This window comes from Alligator mississippiensis, chromosome 9, assembly GCF_030867095.1.
Source record: "Alligator mississippiensis isolate rAllMis1 chromosome 9, rAllMis1, whole genome shotgun sequence".
In the NCBI taxonomy this organism is placed as follows: Eukaryota; Metazoa; Chordata; order Crocodylia; family Alligatoridae; genus Alligator; species Alligator mississippiensis.
In genome coordinates, this window is record NC_081832.1 from 73,523,042 (window position 1) to 73,538,648 (window position 15,607).

Sequence of the window (15,607 nt, forward strand, 5' to 3'; positions counted from 1 at the left end):
CATCCAGAATGCAAGTAGGGTAAGGAAACCCAATCAAACCTAATGGGAAACTCAGACAAGAGGTAACACAAACTAAAGTCAGGCTAGTTCCACAAATCTGATCTTTGGAAGCCCAGAACAGAAAAGGTCTAAAAGCGGGAATATCTGGGGCTAGTTAAATAACTTCATACGTCAAGACCAAGATAAGGTTACACAGAGCCTCTTGCAGAGAGTATGGTCATCATGTTTATTTGATTGGTTTTCATTACTCTCAAAATAACTTTGGCAGCCTTAGAAAAAATAAATTTTAAAAGCTGTCTACCACTGATGTCGTCATGTTTAATTAGTTAATGTTTGCTAAAGCGCTCTGAAGATGGATAGCTTCGCAGAAGGGCCAACTCCTGCTGTACTGTTTTGGACCTCTGTAATCAAATGCTGGAGGTTGGATCATCCCAGCCGACATGTGTTTTGCCTTTGATTCCAATGAGAGCAGGCTCTGGCCCACGGTTATTTCAGCTCTCAAGTACTGAAAACCAGGCCAAAATAGCTTATTTTTGTTTACGTCTTTCGTCTGGCACCCACGCCGTAAATGCAGCATGGGAAACAGCACTCGAGGCAAACAAGGCCTGCCAGAGGGTCCCTGCAACGCAGGGACATAGGCATGACTAGGGCACACGGTGAGGATTTTTTCCCCCCGCCCCCAATATTTAGCATTCACAGGCCCACTGGGGTATCTCTGGTGGTGGAAAGTACCTGCTATTGCAACATGAGAAATCGGCAGTATACAGAGATGCTGCAGCATTGGTAAGAAATGGCACAAATTACCATGTCACCAGCGCAGGTTGAGAACATCAGCTTCCACAGGAAGAGAGTTGTGATGAGTGGATTCCTGTTAGTGTTGAGGTTTTCAGATTTCACACTGACGGCGGCCACCGAAGCACGGCACAGAGCAAGACTGGTTGCTTCACTGCTGAGGTTACACCTGTGTATGGCAACTGTCCACCTCAGACCATTAAGAGCAGAAGGGCTAATGGCACACTCCTCCCTGTATACATGAGAAAGGGGTAGAGGGAAGGCACCCATTGTATTTTTTTGGGCACCATCATGAAGTAGCTGATGAGGACACAGTTGGCAGCACTGGTAGAGCTCAAACCACCATTTTGCAGCACTTTTACAAGCCGCTGTCAAAAAATTTGCCATCTGATCAAATTAGCAAGGGTTAAGTTTTAAAAGAAGCCTCATTAAATGCCCTAATTTTTCAAAGTGCTGCCTATCCCACAGTTCCAACCTATTTAGGCACAGACAGAAGTACAGACCCCCACTAACTCACAGCGCTTTTCAGGCAGCGCCATGAGTTAGTGATCCCCCCAGACCCAACGGACGTTCGCTGCTGGGTCCCAAGGGCTGGGGGATTCAGCCGCAATTTGGAGCAGCTGCAAGTCTGCAGCCACTCTCCTCTAGTCCCTTTCTCCCCCCAGCCCTGGCTCTGTCTTCAGAATGGGAGCAGGGGGCGGGGAAAGGAAGGGAGTGGAGATAGTTAGGTCTGGGGTTTTTTTTCAGCCAGCTCTTGAGGGTGGGGGGAGTAAGCTGAAGGCCCCCACCTTGGAAGGGCCACAATCTACCTGCCCTCCCCCTCCAGTGCCACTGGGCAACCCCCAGACCTAGCTCCCTCTGGTCCCTTCCCACCCCCCCCCCCCCCCCCCAATTCTGAAAATGGCGCAGAGAGCAGGGCTGCCCAGCCCTGCTCCTGGCACACACAGACAAGTTAACGACAGCACTCCACTTTGGAGCATCTTCATCTAATCCCATATAATGAGGATTCAGATTGTTGTGGAATCAGGCCCGTTTAAAGCACTCTGCAGTCGTGCGTTTGTGTTTGGTTGCAACTGTAGAGAGCTTTCAAGGACCAGATCAGGTGAAGATTGTCACTTCTGTCTGTGCCTAACTTGTGTATGCGTGGGAAACACCCCCTGGATTTTTATGCTCTAACATACTAGGATATCTTCCCCAGTCCACACTCACTTGCAAAAGGATTTTATCTGTCCTTTGTCATGGCAGGTGAAAGGACATAGGAAAAGACTTAACCAATCGGTACTCAAATGATTTTGACTGTATCCTCTCTGCAAACAAAATCCAGACAGAGCTAAACCTTGAATACACTCCTCTGCTCATCCCACCCTCTGCCAGGTAAACTAACCTGGGCTTAAGCACATCCAGATGATAGGATGGGGTTGAGCTAGACACAAGCCCAGATTAGCTCCGCAAAGCAGTGATGCAGCTGGTTGCGAAACAGGGTATATTCTAGGCAGCGAACCTTCAACCTTTACAGACTTAGACTGGATAGTTAAGGTTTTTGAAAGTTTAAGTGAACCAAGCATCCAAATGCTCCTGAAATCAGAGTGCGGGTCCTTTAGGTTACTTGGAAAATCTTAGGAAAAGGTTTAAAGAGAAAGCGCAGGCTCGTTCAGCTGCTCTATAACAGATTAAGAAAAAGCTGAAAGAGTTTGAGAGCTGACAGAGATGTATTTTAATTCACCTGTTTTGCCAAACGCACATGTTTTTAATTGCTTGGAAATAGAACAATCTGCTCTCTTATGGGCACAAAGCACCATTCCACTATTTACTTTCTTTGTAGCCAAGAAATTATTAGGAAATACTCGTCACATATTAGTGAGCAGTTCCAATAACTACACTGAACATTTCACACAGTTTTGTAATACATGCACACAAAATAACCCCAACCAACAACAACATTAATTTGAGATGAAGACTGAGATTCTTATCATGCAGAGGTCAGGAATTTCAGAGTTAAGGTTTCTTCTCAATACTTCTGCCAGCAAGAGCATACAGAGTACAGAGTGCTCACTCGCACAACACATCTCATTCTTGTACCATATATGTGTGGGTCTGACTCATAAAAGATGGTCTGAGCAGGCTGTGAGTAACTAATATTCCTCACTATTTGATGCTTTTAGGGACAAGCTACATAGAGATCTGGACATCCTGGTCCATCATGCAACGGACAAATATCAGCATCAAATAATTACCAGACACCTTCAGTCTCAGATGGACAAGCAGTACTAACCACTGCGATGCAGATGGACAAGACCCTTATCCCTAGGGTGCCAGGATCAGGGTGTACCTGCCAAAGTAAGCCTGAACCGTTGTTCATGCCCTTTTCCAAATGCATAGACACTAGAATATGAACATGATTAGCCTTGGTGGCTTCTCTGTAGCTTTTAAGTTAGAAAACTCCCAGAACTGCCCATCTTTGGATGGTATCTTCCCTCTGACGCGCACCTCGGAGATCTTCACTAGGGATATACAGAACAGCTATGTTTTGTTTCGGTTTCCATTCAGCCATTTTGGAGGGACAGCGATTCGTTTTGGTGTTTCGGATCACTGTTCTGTTTCGATTCGGCCAAATCTGTCTTGGAGTTTCAACAGTGATTCGGATTGGCTGGGGAGAGGCAGGCACAGCCAGGTGGCTGAAGGTTCTCCCGTGGCTCCTCTGGTTGTGCCTGCCTCTCCCTGGGCAGGGGGAGCTGCCAGAGAAGCCCCCATGGTTGCCCTGCCCGGCCCCAGCCTCCCAGCACTTTAAAAAAAAAAAAAGCCCCACACTCACCGGCTGTAGCAGCGGTAATGAAGGCTTCTGGGGGCTCCTGGCAGAGCTCTCCTGTGCAGTGTGGGGTGGCAGGGATTGTCCCCCCCCTGCCTGGCACCCGTGTGGAAGCTGCCCCATGGCATGGGTGCAGCGCAGCTTGGCAGGGCGCTGCACGCTGTCTGTGAGCTGGGGTCGCTGGGGCCTGGCTGACTGCTGGAACCATCACAGCTCTTGGACAGTGTGCAGCACCCTGCTGAGCCACACTGCACCCACGTAATGCAATAGCTGCAATCCCCGCTGCCTCCCACTGCCCTGCGCTGCACAGGGGGGCTCTGCCATGAGCCCCCAGAGGCCCCGATGGCTGCTGCTACAGAGGGTGAGCGCAGGACTTTTTTAAGTGCCAGGAGGCTGGGGCCGGACAGGGCAGCCATGGGGACTTCTCCCGTGGCCCCTCCATCTGTGCTCAGTGTGGGCTGTGCCAAGCAGACTCAGGTGCTGGCGCTGGCCCCAGCCAGCAGCACGCTGTCATCCCACACACAGATCCAGGGGCCCAAGCCCCCCGGGAGGGCTTTGGGCTGTGCCGGACTCCTCCCAGGGGGCGCAGGCCCCCAGATCTGCATGCAGGATGACAGCAGGTTGCTGTCCCTCCCCCAGAGCACTGGGATTGGAAGGGACCTCAGGGACAGATGGCAGACACTGGCCAGCTACACAGTTAACATCAGAGGTGTCCTTCCACCCCTCTTCCCCCTCCCTCTTCTTAGTTTCCGTTTCCCTGCAAGCCCGGCTCTGAAACATTTCAGATGGTTTGGTTTCATTTTGAAGATGTTTCAGAGCCTCCTGTTTTGTTTCAGATTCGGTGTTTCAGGTGCCAAAACACCTCCGAAATGACACAGCTGCCAAAATTTTGCACCGCCCTAATCTTCACATACAAGCTACTTTCTTGGACAGACGGGGAGGGTATCCATTGCCTCCATAGCCACATCTCTCTCCCAGTCCCCACAGAGCGCAAGAGGAATACTTTAGTATGAAACAGGGTATCATTGTCTGTGCCAGGGCCACAGATTCTTGATAAAAAACAATGCAGCCTGGAGCTGTTTGGAGAGGCAAGGAAGTAGAGGGGCCAGAGGATAGAAAATGTGGTAAGAGCCAGAGCAAACACAAACAGTACAAAGCTACTTTACAGATGGCCCCGACTCTTAATAGATCCCAGGGGACTGGTCAGATTTGGAACAGCTCTAGTCCAGTCTTCCCCATGCCTCCCTCCCCTGAAAAATGTCAGAAGGGAATCCTGCAAGAGAATGCTTGCAGCAATTCCCTCTAGAGTTCAATCTCGTCCCACCTTCATTAATTTTCCTGACAGTAACTGGAAACTATGCATCAAAGAAGTCCGTCTTGTACTTGATCCAGCAGAAAGCCTATAGGCTTGTACATCCGCATCACTCAAGTGCCCCGTCTGAGTCTAGGTCCAACAACAGATAGCTATTTCTTTTTAAGGTTTTTAAATATTTGAATGAAATGCTTGCTGGGCTCTAATATGAGCCTGTCCACACTCAAGTCCTTCAGGCTCCTGTAGCACTGATTGGAACAGTCCACTTATTACTCATAAATGCAAATAAACCTTCTGCCAAGGCAACCGTTACATTTACAAAGCGTCTTGCATGCAAAAGGTGGTAAAGAACCATGCCTAAAAACATAATACATAAAAAAGCAAGTCAGCCACAGGCTGAACACCAGTAAGGTGAGTGGAGCAGAGACCTCTCATTGCATCTTTTAGCTTTTTCCAAGGACCCATCCACTGAAAAGGTCGGTGAGAAGCAAGTTGCATCACTTGACCGACTAATAAACGAGCGTCCTTGCACCTGCTGAATTTCTCTCGCTGCAAAGGCCACGTGAGGATAAGAACCAGAGAAAGACAGGGGAACTGGCACACAGATAAGTCCCCTACAAAATATGCAAGGCCCGAGTCAGAGACCACATTTAATACAACCCTTTAACTGATCCAGTGCTTTGCAAGAAGTTATGCGCGGGGCAACATGCACCTGGTCAGAATAAAAAGTCTGGGAAAAAATGGAGGCAATGAACAATGAAGGGTTATGACAGCAGAAACAAAGCATTAATATGATCAGAAACACAGACCTGAACCTGATCACTGCTCTGGAGCACTGACCCGCTCACAGCTTCTGGGACTTGTGCAGACTCTGACACAAGGGTCATGGAGATAGTTAAGTCGCAGGGAAAATTCTAGCTACAATTGAGGGGGAAAATGTTGGCTGCTCTTGCAGAACCAGTACTACACAACACAGACCAAGGAGGATGCACGTCAGGTTGTGAAAGCACGCACAGGAGCAAGCACCAAACGCACTTCACCCCTGTATCATGCAATCTGTCATGACAGCGGCGTTTTAAAACCATCTTTCTCATGGCCATTCTCGCTTTGTTTCTATGGCATTCACGAAATAATATGGGCTCCCTCTGCTGGTCAACCTTGCGTCTAGGTCTCCAGTAGATCGACTGTCTGCTTTCTATTTCAGAACAACCTCTATTTAATAAATAAAACCCCACCAAGAGTTAACACTCCCAATGACTCCCTTACAATGTAATCAGAGTCACTTCTTACTGCTGTTTTAACGTTCAAAAAAAAATGTTAAACAAGCCAAGATGTAAACCATATTAAAAAAACATCTAGGGATGGGGGTGAAGGAGAAGTCAATGGCTTAGTCAACGCAACACAATTAATGCTAAACTGGTGTCCCGTACATCCCGTCAACCCTGATTTACAACTTCTGTATGTGACTTTATGGTTCCTAGGAAAGGGCTAAATTAGCCTCATGTCTCATTTAATGCCACGATTTACCACAGGGAACCCTTCTCCAAAGAAGATGTTTTTCCAGCTATCACAGCTTTAAATGTGAATTGTTCCCCCCCACTTCCCTTGGCTTCCTTCCTTGTGGCACTGTTTTAAATCAGACTAAGAACTGCAAGAGCCCACCAATCTGGTAATAAGAGCATGGAGGACAGCAAGAAAGACTCTTTAATAAAAAGAAAACGCAAAGAGAATGGGAAAGAGAAGCTGATCTGAGCAGAGCATCTGGCCGGGCCCATCTCGAGAGATTGCTAGACCTCAAGATGACCTCAATGAGGAGTGCAGGTACTCAACACCTGCTGGGAGCAACCTGTTCAACCATGGGGCAGAAAGTCATCCGGCCTTCTTCAGTGAGGAACATCAGGGTAAAGTCTGCTCTGACTGAGGGAAGAGCAGCGGAAAGGGCTGGCAGTCACTTACTAGCGACTATAATAAGAATTTCACCAGCACATGGAATAACTCCTTTTTAAAAATCACTGCCCTCATCATCCAAAGACAAACAAACAGACCCACTGACCCTTTAACCGAGTGGCGATTCTTGCATGCAGCAAAAGAGCCACTTCAAATCTCAACTGCTTGTCATCCAGACACAGAAAAGGCTTTTTAACCCTTTGCTCAGATGACATCAGTCCTATCCTGATACAGGCAACTCAATCTAAAAGGCTGCAGCCTAAGGCTAGGGATAGAAATGATACATAAACAAGTATAAGTGATCAGAAACCAGTTCAGATCCGTAACACAACAGAAGTTCAGTGCACGTAAACCGCTTTCAAAATGACCAAAACTGGTTTAAGATAAACTTGGAAGGATGTAGTATCAGACTTATCTGGGTTAAGATAAATCAGTGTACTGAACTTCTGTCTCAGATCCCCTCCAGATTCAAGTTAACTCACAGTCCCCCGGTATCCCAGGATTCTTTGTACTTCTCCCACAAACTGTCCTCCATACAGGGTGGGTGGGCTAGCCTTGACCCACACAGTCTGCTCCAGCTGAGCAGGGAGGCATGCTCGAGCCTCCCGCCCACCCCAGCTTCTTGTCTGGGTCACTGCAGGCATGTGGCTGCATTTCTAGAATCAAAAGTGAATGTCTGTTCACTTGCTTATCAGTTCAATCTACACAGCTTTAGACTAACCTGCGAAGATTAAATTGATTCAGCCTCAGGCTTCTTGACTGTCTGTACTTAGCCAAAGAGTCTGATCCTTCCCTGAGCCATATGCCCCCAGAGCCCATACGCTTTGCTGAACTGGGACCCCAGGCTATATTCTGTCGAGTCCTAGAGCAGAAACAAAGACCAGCGGGCCATTTCTTGTTAGTTGGGAACTCCAAGGAGGCAAAGTTAATTTTCTCCCCCTGGAGCTAAAACGTGCATGAGAAAAGTGGGTCTTTTTTCCAGACCTTGACTGACAGTCTAACATGGGTTAAAGTAACCCCAATTTGTGTCTCAGCTAATCTAGTTTAGTTGTAAGAAAATCAGTCCAGACTCGGAGCAAAAAGATTGTTCACATTAGCTAACCGCTAGCAAATAAGTTAAATAAAATTACTACAATTGCGTTAGTGCATTTAGAAGAGCCATCATTGAAATATTTAAGACTATTATGCAGAATTTCAAGGCTTACGATCAAAGGAAAAATCCCTCATTTTTGTCTCATGAGTAAAGAGTAATGCTGCGAGCCAGGCTCGGATAGGTCTCACGTCCAGCAAACAAGGAAAATCCCAGTGTGCTTTTTTGTCTATTATGCTTCCAAATGTTGTAACACTACACTTTGTATACCAAAATAACTTTGTCTTAATCAATGCCACTTAGGTGACTTTGGTTTCTGTACACGACAGAGAGTGATTCATCTGGATGCTTTTAATCTCAAATGCTGAAAATATTCTTCCTCTGCACATGACGTACAGACAACTCCACATGGAGTACGCAGTCTGTACTGTTTTAAGGATTATTTAGTCACTCCTGACTATAAAATGTTTTTTTAAATATTAGCACTTTTATGCATTTTGCATTGTCACAGTCTTGTACAAATATTGAACTCGCTTATCTGTGCAAAAAGAAAAAGAAATGCACCAGAGTGCAAGTAATTTAAACTCCTTACTATTACTAAAACAAGCAGAGGCTTTAGGGTGTATTGTGTAAATGAATTTCCCACACAAACTAATTGAAGATGTTGACTGTTTCCAAGGAGCGTGCCCTGGCAAAGCAGAGCAGGAAGTCCCGACGGTTTAGGAAGTTCATTAAACTGTGTAATGGAATTTAAGTAGTCAGTGACAGCTTTCATGCAGCGCAGCAAGCGGGAGAAGCAGCTCTACCAGCCTACAAGGAGGAGTGCAAGAGCTTTCAATTATCGCACACATTTCAGCTGCAGAGATCTTGATGCCACTTAAATACCACTATTCAGTAGACTATTCAGGGCATGCAGCTCAGTGACTCTAATAGAGTGAAAAGGTTATTTAATAGTGCATATGCCTCCCCCCTCCAGCCCTGTACTCTTTTTTCATGTAAATAGGTCAATGCAAGACAATGGGGGAAAAAAAATCCCGCTGATCAGAAAAGGGCGCTTCACCTAGGGAGCTCTAAACTCTTCAGCACATTCCACTTAATACAAAGTAGCAGCTAAAAGAAAGGCGTGTGGGTATAATTAACCCAGGAAAAAAGGACTTAATTTACAGACAGCCAGACCTTGGAAGTGGTACAAATAAAACAGCACCGTTCTACATACCTGGTGGGCATACGCAGTCAGACGAAGCTTCTCTCGCTGTCCGTAACTTGGCTAGTCCTTCGCCCATTTTCTGTTTACAAGGGGAGAAAAATGAGAGATAGTTAAAGACTGAATTTATATAGGCTGTACATGCATGGATGACCAAACCATAACGCAAATTTCCTGCGTGTCGTATACAAACTTCATCCTCTTTTCTTCAGGAGAGTTGGACAATAGCTTCCGCTAAAGTGTCACAAAAGGTTCTTGAAAGTCTCCAGGCTGCCAGACCCTGCCACCAGTTACCCAAGGTAACAACGTCCTACCACGTCTTCCAGCAAATAACTTCTTTAATTTCCAAGGAAGAAATTACTCGGCATGACAGATTGCTATCGCAAGCCCTTGATAAGTACTCGAGAAGATGCTAATAGCGCTGCGCCGTCAAACTGCGTGGCTGATGCTCTCAGCTCAAAAGGAGTCTACTGTGCTGCTCAAGTGTTAGCACCTCTTCTATGCCGACACGTGCTTCAAAAGAGACCCGTTTGCTAAGCCTGGATTGAGGTGCAGGATGTCATAGGAGGCAGAGCATGCCACACAGAAGGATACCTTTTTGTCTTTTTCTAAACCAATCAAAGGAGGACCAATACAAGATCCCTTGCCTTCTACAGTGTGCAAGACATTTTTTTTTTAAATTACCCGTTATTTTTTTCTGCCCTTCAGTAGGTATCAGCAAAATATGGATACATGAGCTTTCACTTCTGGGAATAGCTGGACAAAATGTTCTCCTCCGGTTTGTCACACACAGTGTGAATCAAAGTATTTCCAGGGAAGTGAAATGACCCAGGGAACTCATCTTAATAAATCCATGGCAGCAGCACAGATGTGACATTACATGAATGCTTTTTGTATTTGCAAACCCACATTATCTGTAAAGTCATTTCTTTTAGATTCACTATATATGGGTTCTGTTGCTTTCAGGGACACGCTGTAACAATTCGAAAGAGGAATGAAAATGCTCAGGTTTTGAAGTGGTTCTCCCCAAACACCACTCTGTATAGCTGAGGATCAAGAGTCAGACATTACCATGCAAGTTTTTTGCCTTTTTTTTAAGTCAAAGCATCTGTGCTCCTGCCTTGTTTTCAAATAGTTTACAACAGCATTATGTTATCTGTTAGAGAAAACAGGATCACTGGAGTAATCACACCTATAAGGTCTGTAAACGTTATCCTGTAGCAATCTAAAACTAAAACAAAGCCCTGCAAAGCCACCAAAGAGGTTCCCCATTGATTTCAATAGGCTCCAAATCAGGCCATTCTACTCCTGCCATTCATTTAAAGTGGGAGGAAAAGGCATACCATGAACAAAAATAGATAGATATGCAACTAAGACAAATGGCATGCTCAAAAATCCTTTGACATCTGACAAAAACCAATGGAGCGCCCTTAACATTTCTAACAATTTTGACCAGTTGGGAAAAAAATCCTGTCGTCCACATAGTTCAGCCTAGAGATGTGACACTATTGTCCTTCATCCTCAGGGCAAGCTGCTGCCTTACACGTAACACTGACTGCCCAGCGTGCCCGACCCAAAGCTTTAAAGAAATTCCACACCTATTCCTTCTCATTTTCCTAATAAATAACCAACCGGAAGCAAATAAAACCAGTTGCCATAAGAAGAGCTTGCAGTAGCAGTTGCCAGATGGGTTGATCTGATCTTTGACTGGCTGTTCTCGAGTTTCGGAGCAAGGGGTAGCAAGCCAGCTTCACTTTTCTAGACAGGGGCATCCTTGACTGGTGGCAAACACTCGGAGGATAGATGTCTTTTTGATTCATTTTAAAACCAAAGCAGCAGCAGCTCACCGGGCCTCATTTATCTTTCATTACACTCCTCCATTCTGCTAAGTTAGCTACTGCACTAATCAGGCCAAAACAGCTTTGAGAAAGACTGGGAGAACAGTGCATCACAAAAAACAGGTCAGCCAAACAAGGGAGGGGAAAAGGAGACCGAAAGTTGAGTGTGGGGCTTCCATTGCTCAACAGCATTCAAGAGGAAATCCTCATTGAAAGTGGCTTTCAATGAGAGTTGAGTGCCTACCTCCTTTGTTTCTGATCAAATCTCTAGGCCATATTTTAGGGGTGTAGGTTGTAGCCGTGTTGGTCTAAGGACACAGGTAGACAAGGTTCCTTGGGTGAATCACATATCTTTTATTAGATCAACTTATTGATCTAATAAACTGATTGGTCTAATAAAAGATATCTGATTCACCCAAAGAACTTTGTCTGCCTAGGCCATATTTTAGCTGCTTAACGGGGGGAAGGCTAATGGGACTACTAAACCAAGCAAGGGTCTTCAGGACTGAGCCATTTTGGAGCCCTCCATCTCATTTAAACCACATTAAGAAGAAAGGCGGCAATAATTATAGACATAGGCCCCACAAGCATGGTCATGTCAAGGGAGGGCAAATCCAGCATGCTTACACGCTTGAATTCTGTCCAGCCCAGGACTCTGTTTATGATCAATTCAAGACCAGACTAATTTGTGAATTAACTTCTGCCCCCATATCCAGTGGCACAGACGGTCTTTCTGGCTGTTGCAATTCTAATTGTATAACCCCATCTGTTCGAATGTTATGCTGCTCGCAAGCCAAAGCACCCACAAGGTGCTAACAATAACTGGTTGGAGTATCTTTGAGTTGCTTGGAACGACACACTGGAGAACTGCTTTATAAGCTGCAATAGAAAGGATGGAGGAGTTTTAGACTATCACAGAATAAAACCATAAGAAATCCTGGAGGGAAAGTTCTGAGATGGACGGTCTCTCTTTTGGGGTTGGGGTGGGAAGAATTGCCTGAACAATTGATTCATTTCTCCAACAGTCATAGGATGCAGAGTGTACACTGCAGATGAGTCACTATTTTCTAGTTACCCCGGATGATAAAGCTGCCCAGGAAAATATAAAAGTTATTCCAACTCGTTCAGGAGGCTTACAGGTCTCTGGGATTTTCTCATTTTCTCATTTTTTGCATTCTGAAGCGCATGCCCAGTAGTCCCAATGCATTCCCCTACTCACACGACTGATTAATCTGAACACTGTCTGGCTAATAAGGAACAATAAATCCATTGTGAATTAAACTGTCCTACTTTGTTTACAACAACTAAATATTTCTTTAATCCTCGCATTAACATTTTTACTACAGCATGAGAACTATGCACTTTGGATTCAAGCTTTTGCTACAGAACAAGTGGCAATACGGCCACATCTGGATCACATGCTTAAAAAATATTTTAGAGTATATAATACTAAGAATTCATCGACCTTTTTGTTGTTGTTGAAGACTATTGCATGTGCATAACATGGTTAATTATAAAAGCCAAGAGGACAGTAGCAGACTTGCTCATCTAAGGCAAAGTTTGCAAAGGTGTGCGTGAAGTCCCTGAGGGTTTTTCCTGGGCACATACAGCTCTTTGAGATGGGTGGGGGGGGAAAAAAAAACCTTATTTTATGTGCATTGCAGTAGAGTCTACAATTGAGACTGGGGTCCCACCATGCTAGCTACTACACACAAGCAAGCCCAACCTCAAAGACTTAACAATCCAAATAGACAAGGTAAGGAAGTGAAGTGTTGAGAGAACAAGTGATTTCCCCATGGTTAGAGAGGGAAGTCCAAATCCAGTGCCTTAAATAACTAGTATTCCCTCCCTCGGATTTCCTTACTATATCCTAACCTTTTCTACTTTCTGAACATTTCTCCCTGTTTGTGCATGGTGCACAAACCAAACACACAGCATTGCATTTACTTCCTTATATATGTCTCAACTTCAGAAGTCGTGTCAGCAGAGCCTGGGGACAACCAAGCATTCATGCTCCCTATGCAGAGGTAGAGAACACAATTGCACTTCTATATGTTGTCCGGTGTGAGACCCATGTTCATATACATGTTTTGGTGTCATTTCTTCTGCAGCTTTGTGGTCAACTTCAAAAGGAAAAAAAAAAGTTAAGAGTTTCTAAAAAATTGACCCAAGGCATCAGGTCATTCACTAGGGGTCACAAACAGTCCCTTCCGCAGCAAAATTCTCAAGCTCAGAAAGAATAAAGGAGCCATGAGTAGGATGTTTTAGACAATTAACAAGAATGTGATCAAAGAGAGTTTGTTGTTTAAAACTTCAGCATAAATGAGCAGATGTAGCTTAACAGGACTGGTAAAAGATAACAGATAACTAATTAACATTCACTCCCTGAATCTGTTACTCATTTAAAAAAAAAAAAATGCTCTCAGTATGGACTGAAGTTTGACCAAACTAAGGGTTTCAACAAGCATATTCTTGTAGCAGGAACTCAGTTTTGTGGTTTAATTTAATTTAATTTTCCCTGAACACTCCCCATCTGAGCACTCACAGTGGAAAGCAAGCTTTCCACCCTTAACTAAATCTCAGCAAGAGATTTTTTTCTTCTGTGGCACTGCCCAAAATCATGTGCAATTCCCAGCTCCAAGCATATTTACTCAAATAACACCAACAGAACTGCTGGCATGACTGACACGCTAGCCTGTAACTGGAGCAGGACTTAGCTGACGGAGTAAGTCCAGCTTTCAAGGATCTGAAGTGAAACATAAACGCTGAGGTTTTCTAGTCATGCGATTTGCAAGCACCTCTTCTGTTCCAGCACTTCAGACCCATCCCTTTAGCCAGGGGTTCCCAACCTGTGGTACACGTACCCCTGGGGATAGGCAAGACATCTCTGGGGGGTACACGGGAGAAATTGCTTAATGGTGGATTTCGTTTTCATAACAATAATAATTGGTATTTAAGGGGTTAAATATATAAACTGTATGGTGGTAGGGATACATAGGCAGCTGGTAAATCTGGAAGGGGGAATGCAATAAGAAAAAGTTTGGGAACCTCTGCGTGACGCCATTAGTTAAATTCGAAGTGACAAATCATGCAACACCCTCATTTTGGTAACACCATTTTCTATGCCTGGAATAGCCTCCTTTTCCCCCAAATGCCAAACTATGGTTCCTCCTCCAAGTCTGACTTCTTTTCCTTTAGCTTTGCACCACTGATCTCCATGTGATCGGCAATGACAGGGACAGAAATTGCACATAAACCGGCGTAAGCAATTGGAAACGAGTTCAAATTTGTAACACAACAGAAGTTCAGGGCACGTAACCTGCTTTCAAAATGCCTGAAACCGGTTTAAAATAAACCTGGATGATGTAGTATCAGACTGAACTGGGTTAGGTAAAATTGGTTTACTGAACTTGTGTCTCAGATCCCCTCCAGATTCAAGTCCACTCACAGTCCCCCAGCATCCCAGGATGCTTTGCACCTCCCCCAGAAGCCCCACCTTTGCAGGGTAGGCAAGCTAGCCTTGGCCCACTCTGTCTGCTCCAGCTGAGCAAGGAGGTGTACTCTAGCGCCCCCCGGCTTCTGGCCTGGGCCACTGCAGGCATGTGGCTGCATGTCCAGAATCAAAAGTGAATGTCTGTGCACTTGCTGATCAGTTCAATCTGCACAGCTTGGACTAACCTGCGAAGATTGAATCAATCCAGCCTCGGGGTTTTTGGCCGTCTGTGCTTAGCTGTGATGATAAACAAAACAGAAACCAACAAGCAACATGCACGATCTATTTTATTTTCTCTCTCCCTTCCTATTGTTTCCTGGTGTCTTTTCCCTAACCACCCATTCTCTCTCTGAATTCAGCCCTAGAATAGATTTAAGCAACTTTTATTCCCATGACGAGTTCCTCTGAATTCCACGGGACTAAGACAAATGTTTGGGGAGAGGTGGGCATGCTAGTAGGGAGGGAAAGACTGCAGAAAGACCTGGATAGGTTGCAGGGGTGGGCTAACAAAAACAGGATACATTTCAATACTGGCAAGTGCAGGGTTCTGCACTTGGGCAGTAGCAACCAGCAGCACACTTATATAAGATGGGAAACTCCCTTCTTGGGAGCACAGAGGCAGAAAGGGATCTAGGAGTCATCATTGACTCCAAGATGAACATGGGCTGACAATGCGAGGTCACGGCCGGCAGGGCTAACCAGACCCTATCGTGCATCCACAGATGCATCTCAAGTAGGGCCAAGGAGGTGATCCTCCCCCTCTACGCGACACTGGTCAGGCCACAGCTGGAGTACTGTGTCCAGTTCCGGGCACCGCCCTTCAGGAGGGATGTGGACAACATGGAGAGGGTCCAGAGGAGGCCACCCACATGATCCGGGGACAGCAGGGCAGACCCTACAATGAGAGGCTACGGGACCTGAACCTGTTCAGCCTTCACAAGAGAAGGCTGAGGGGGGACCTGGTGACCGTCTATAAACTCACTAGGGGGGCCCAGAAGGGTTTGGGGGAGACCTTGTTTCCCCTAGTGCCCCCCGAGATAAAAAGGAATAACAGCCACAAGTTGTTGGAGAGTAGGTTTAGATTAGACATCCGTAAGAACTACTTCACAGTCAGGGCAGCTAGGA

At 45.5% G+C, this 15,607-nt stretch overlaps 1 protein-coding gene across 1 annotated transcript in view; it reads right to left on the reverse strand.

The window, feature by feature from the left end:
* The window catches only part of COL23A1 (collagen type XXIII alpha 1 chain), a 288,152-nt gene that overhangs the window by 269,736 nt on the left and 2,809 nt on the right, over positions 1-15,607 (reverse strand). The window contains exon 2 of the mRNA XM_059712890.1: positions 9,164-9,233. Coding sequence (XP_059568873.1) covers positions 9,164-9,233 — 70 coding nt within the window. The remainder of the gene's footprint in view (positions 1-9,163; positions 9,234-15,607) is intronic.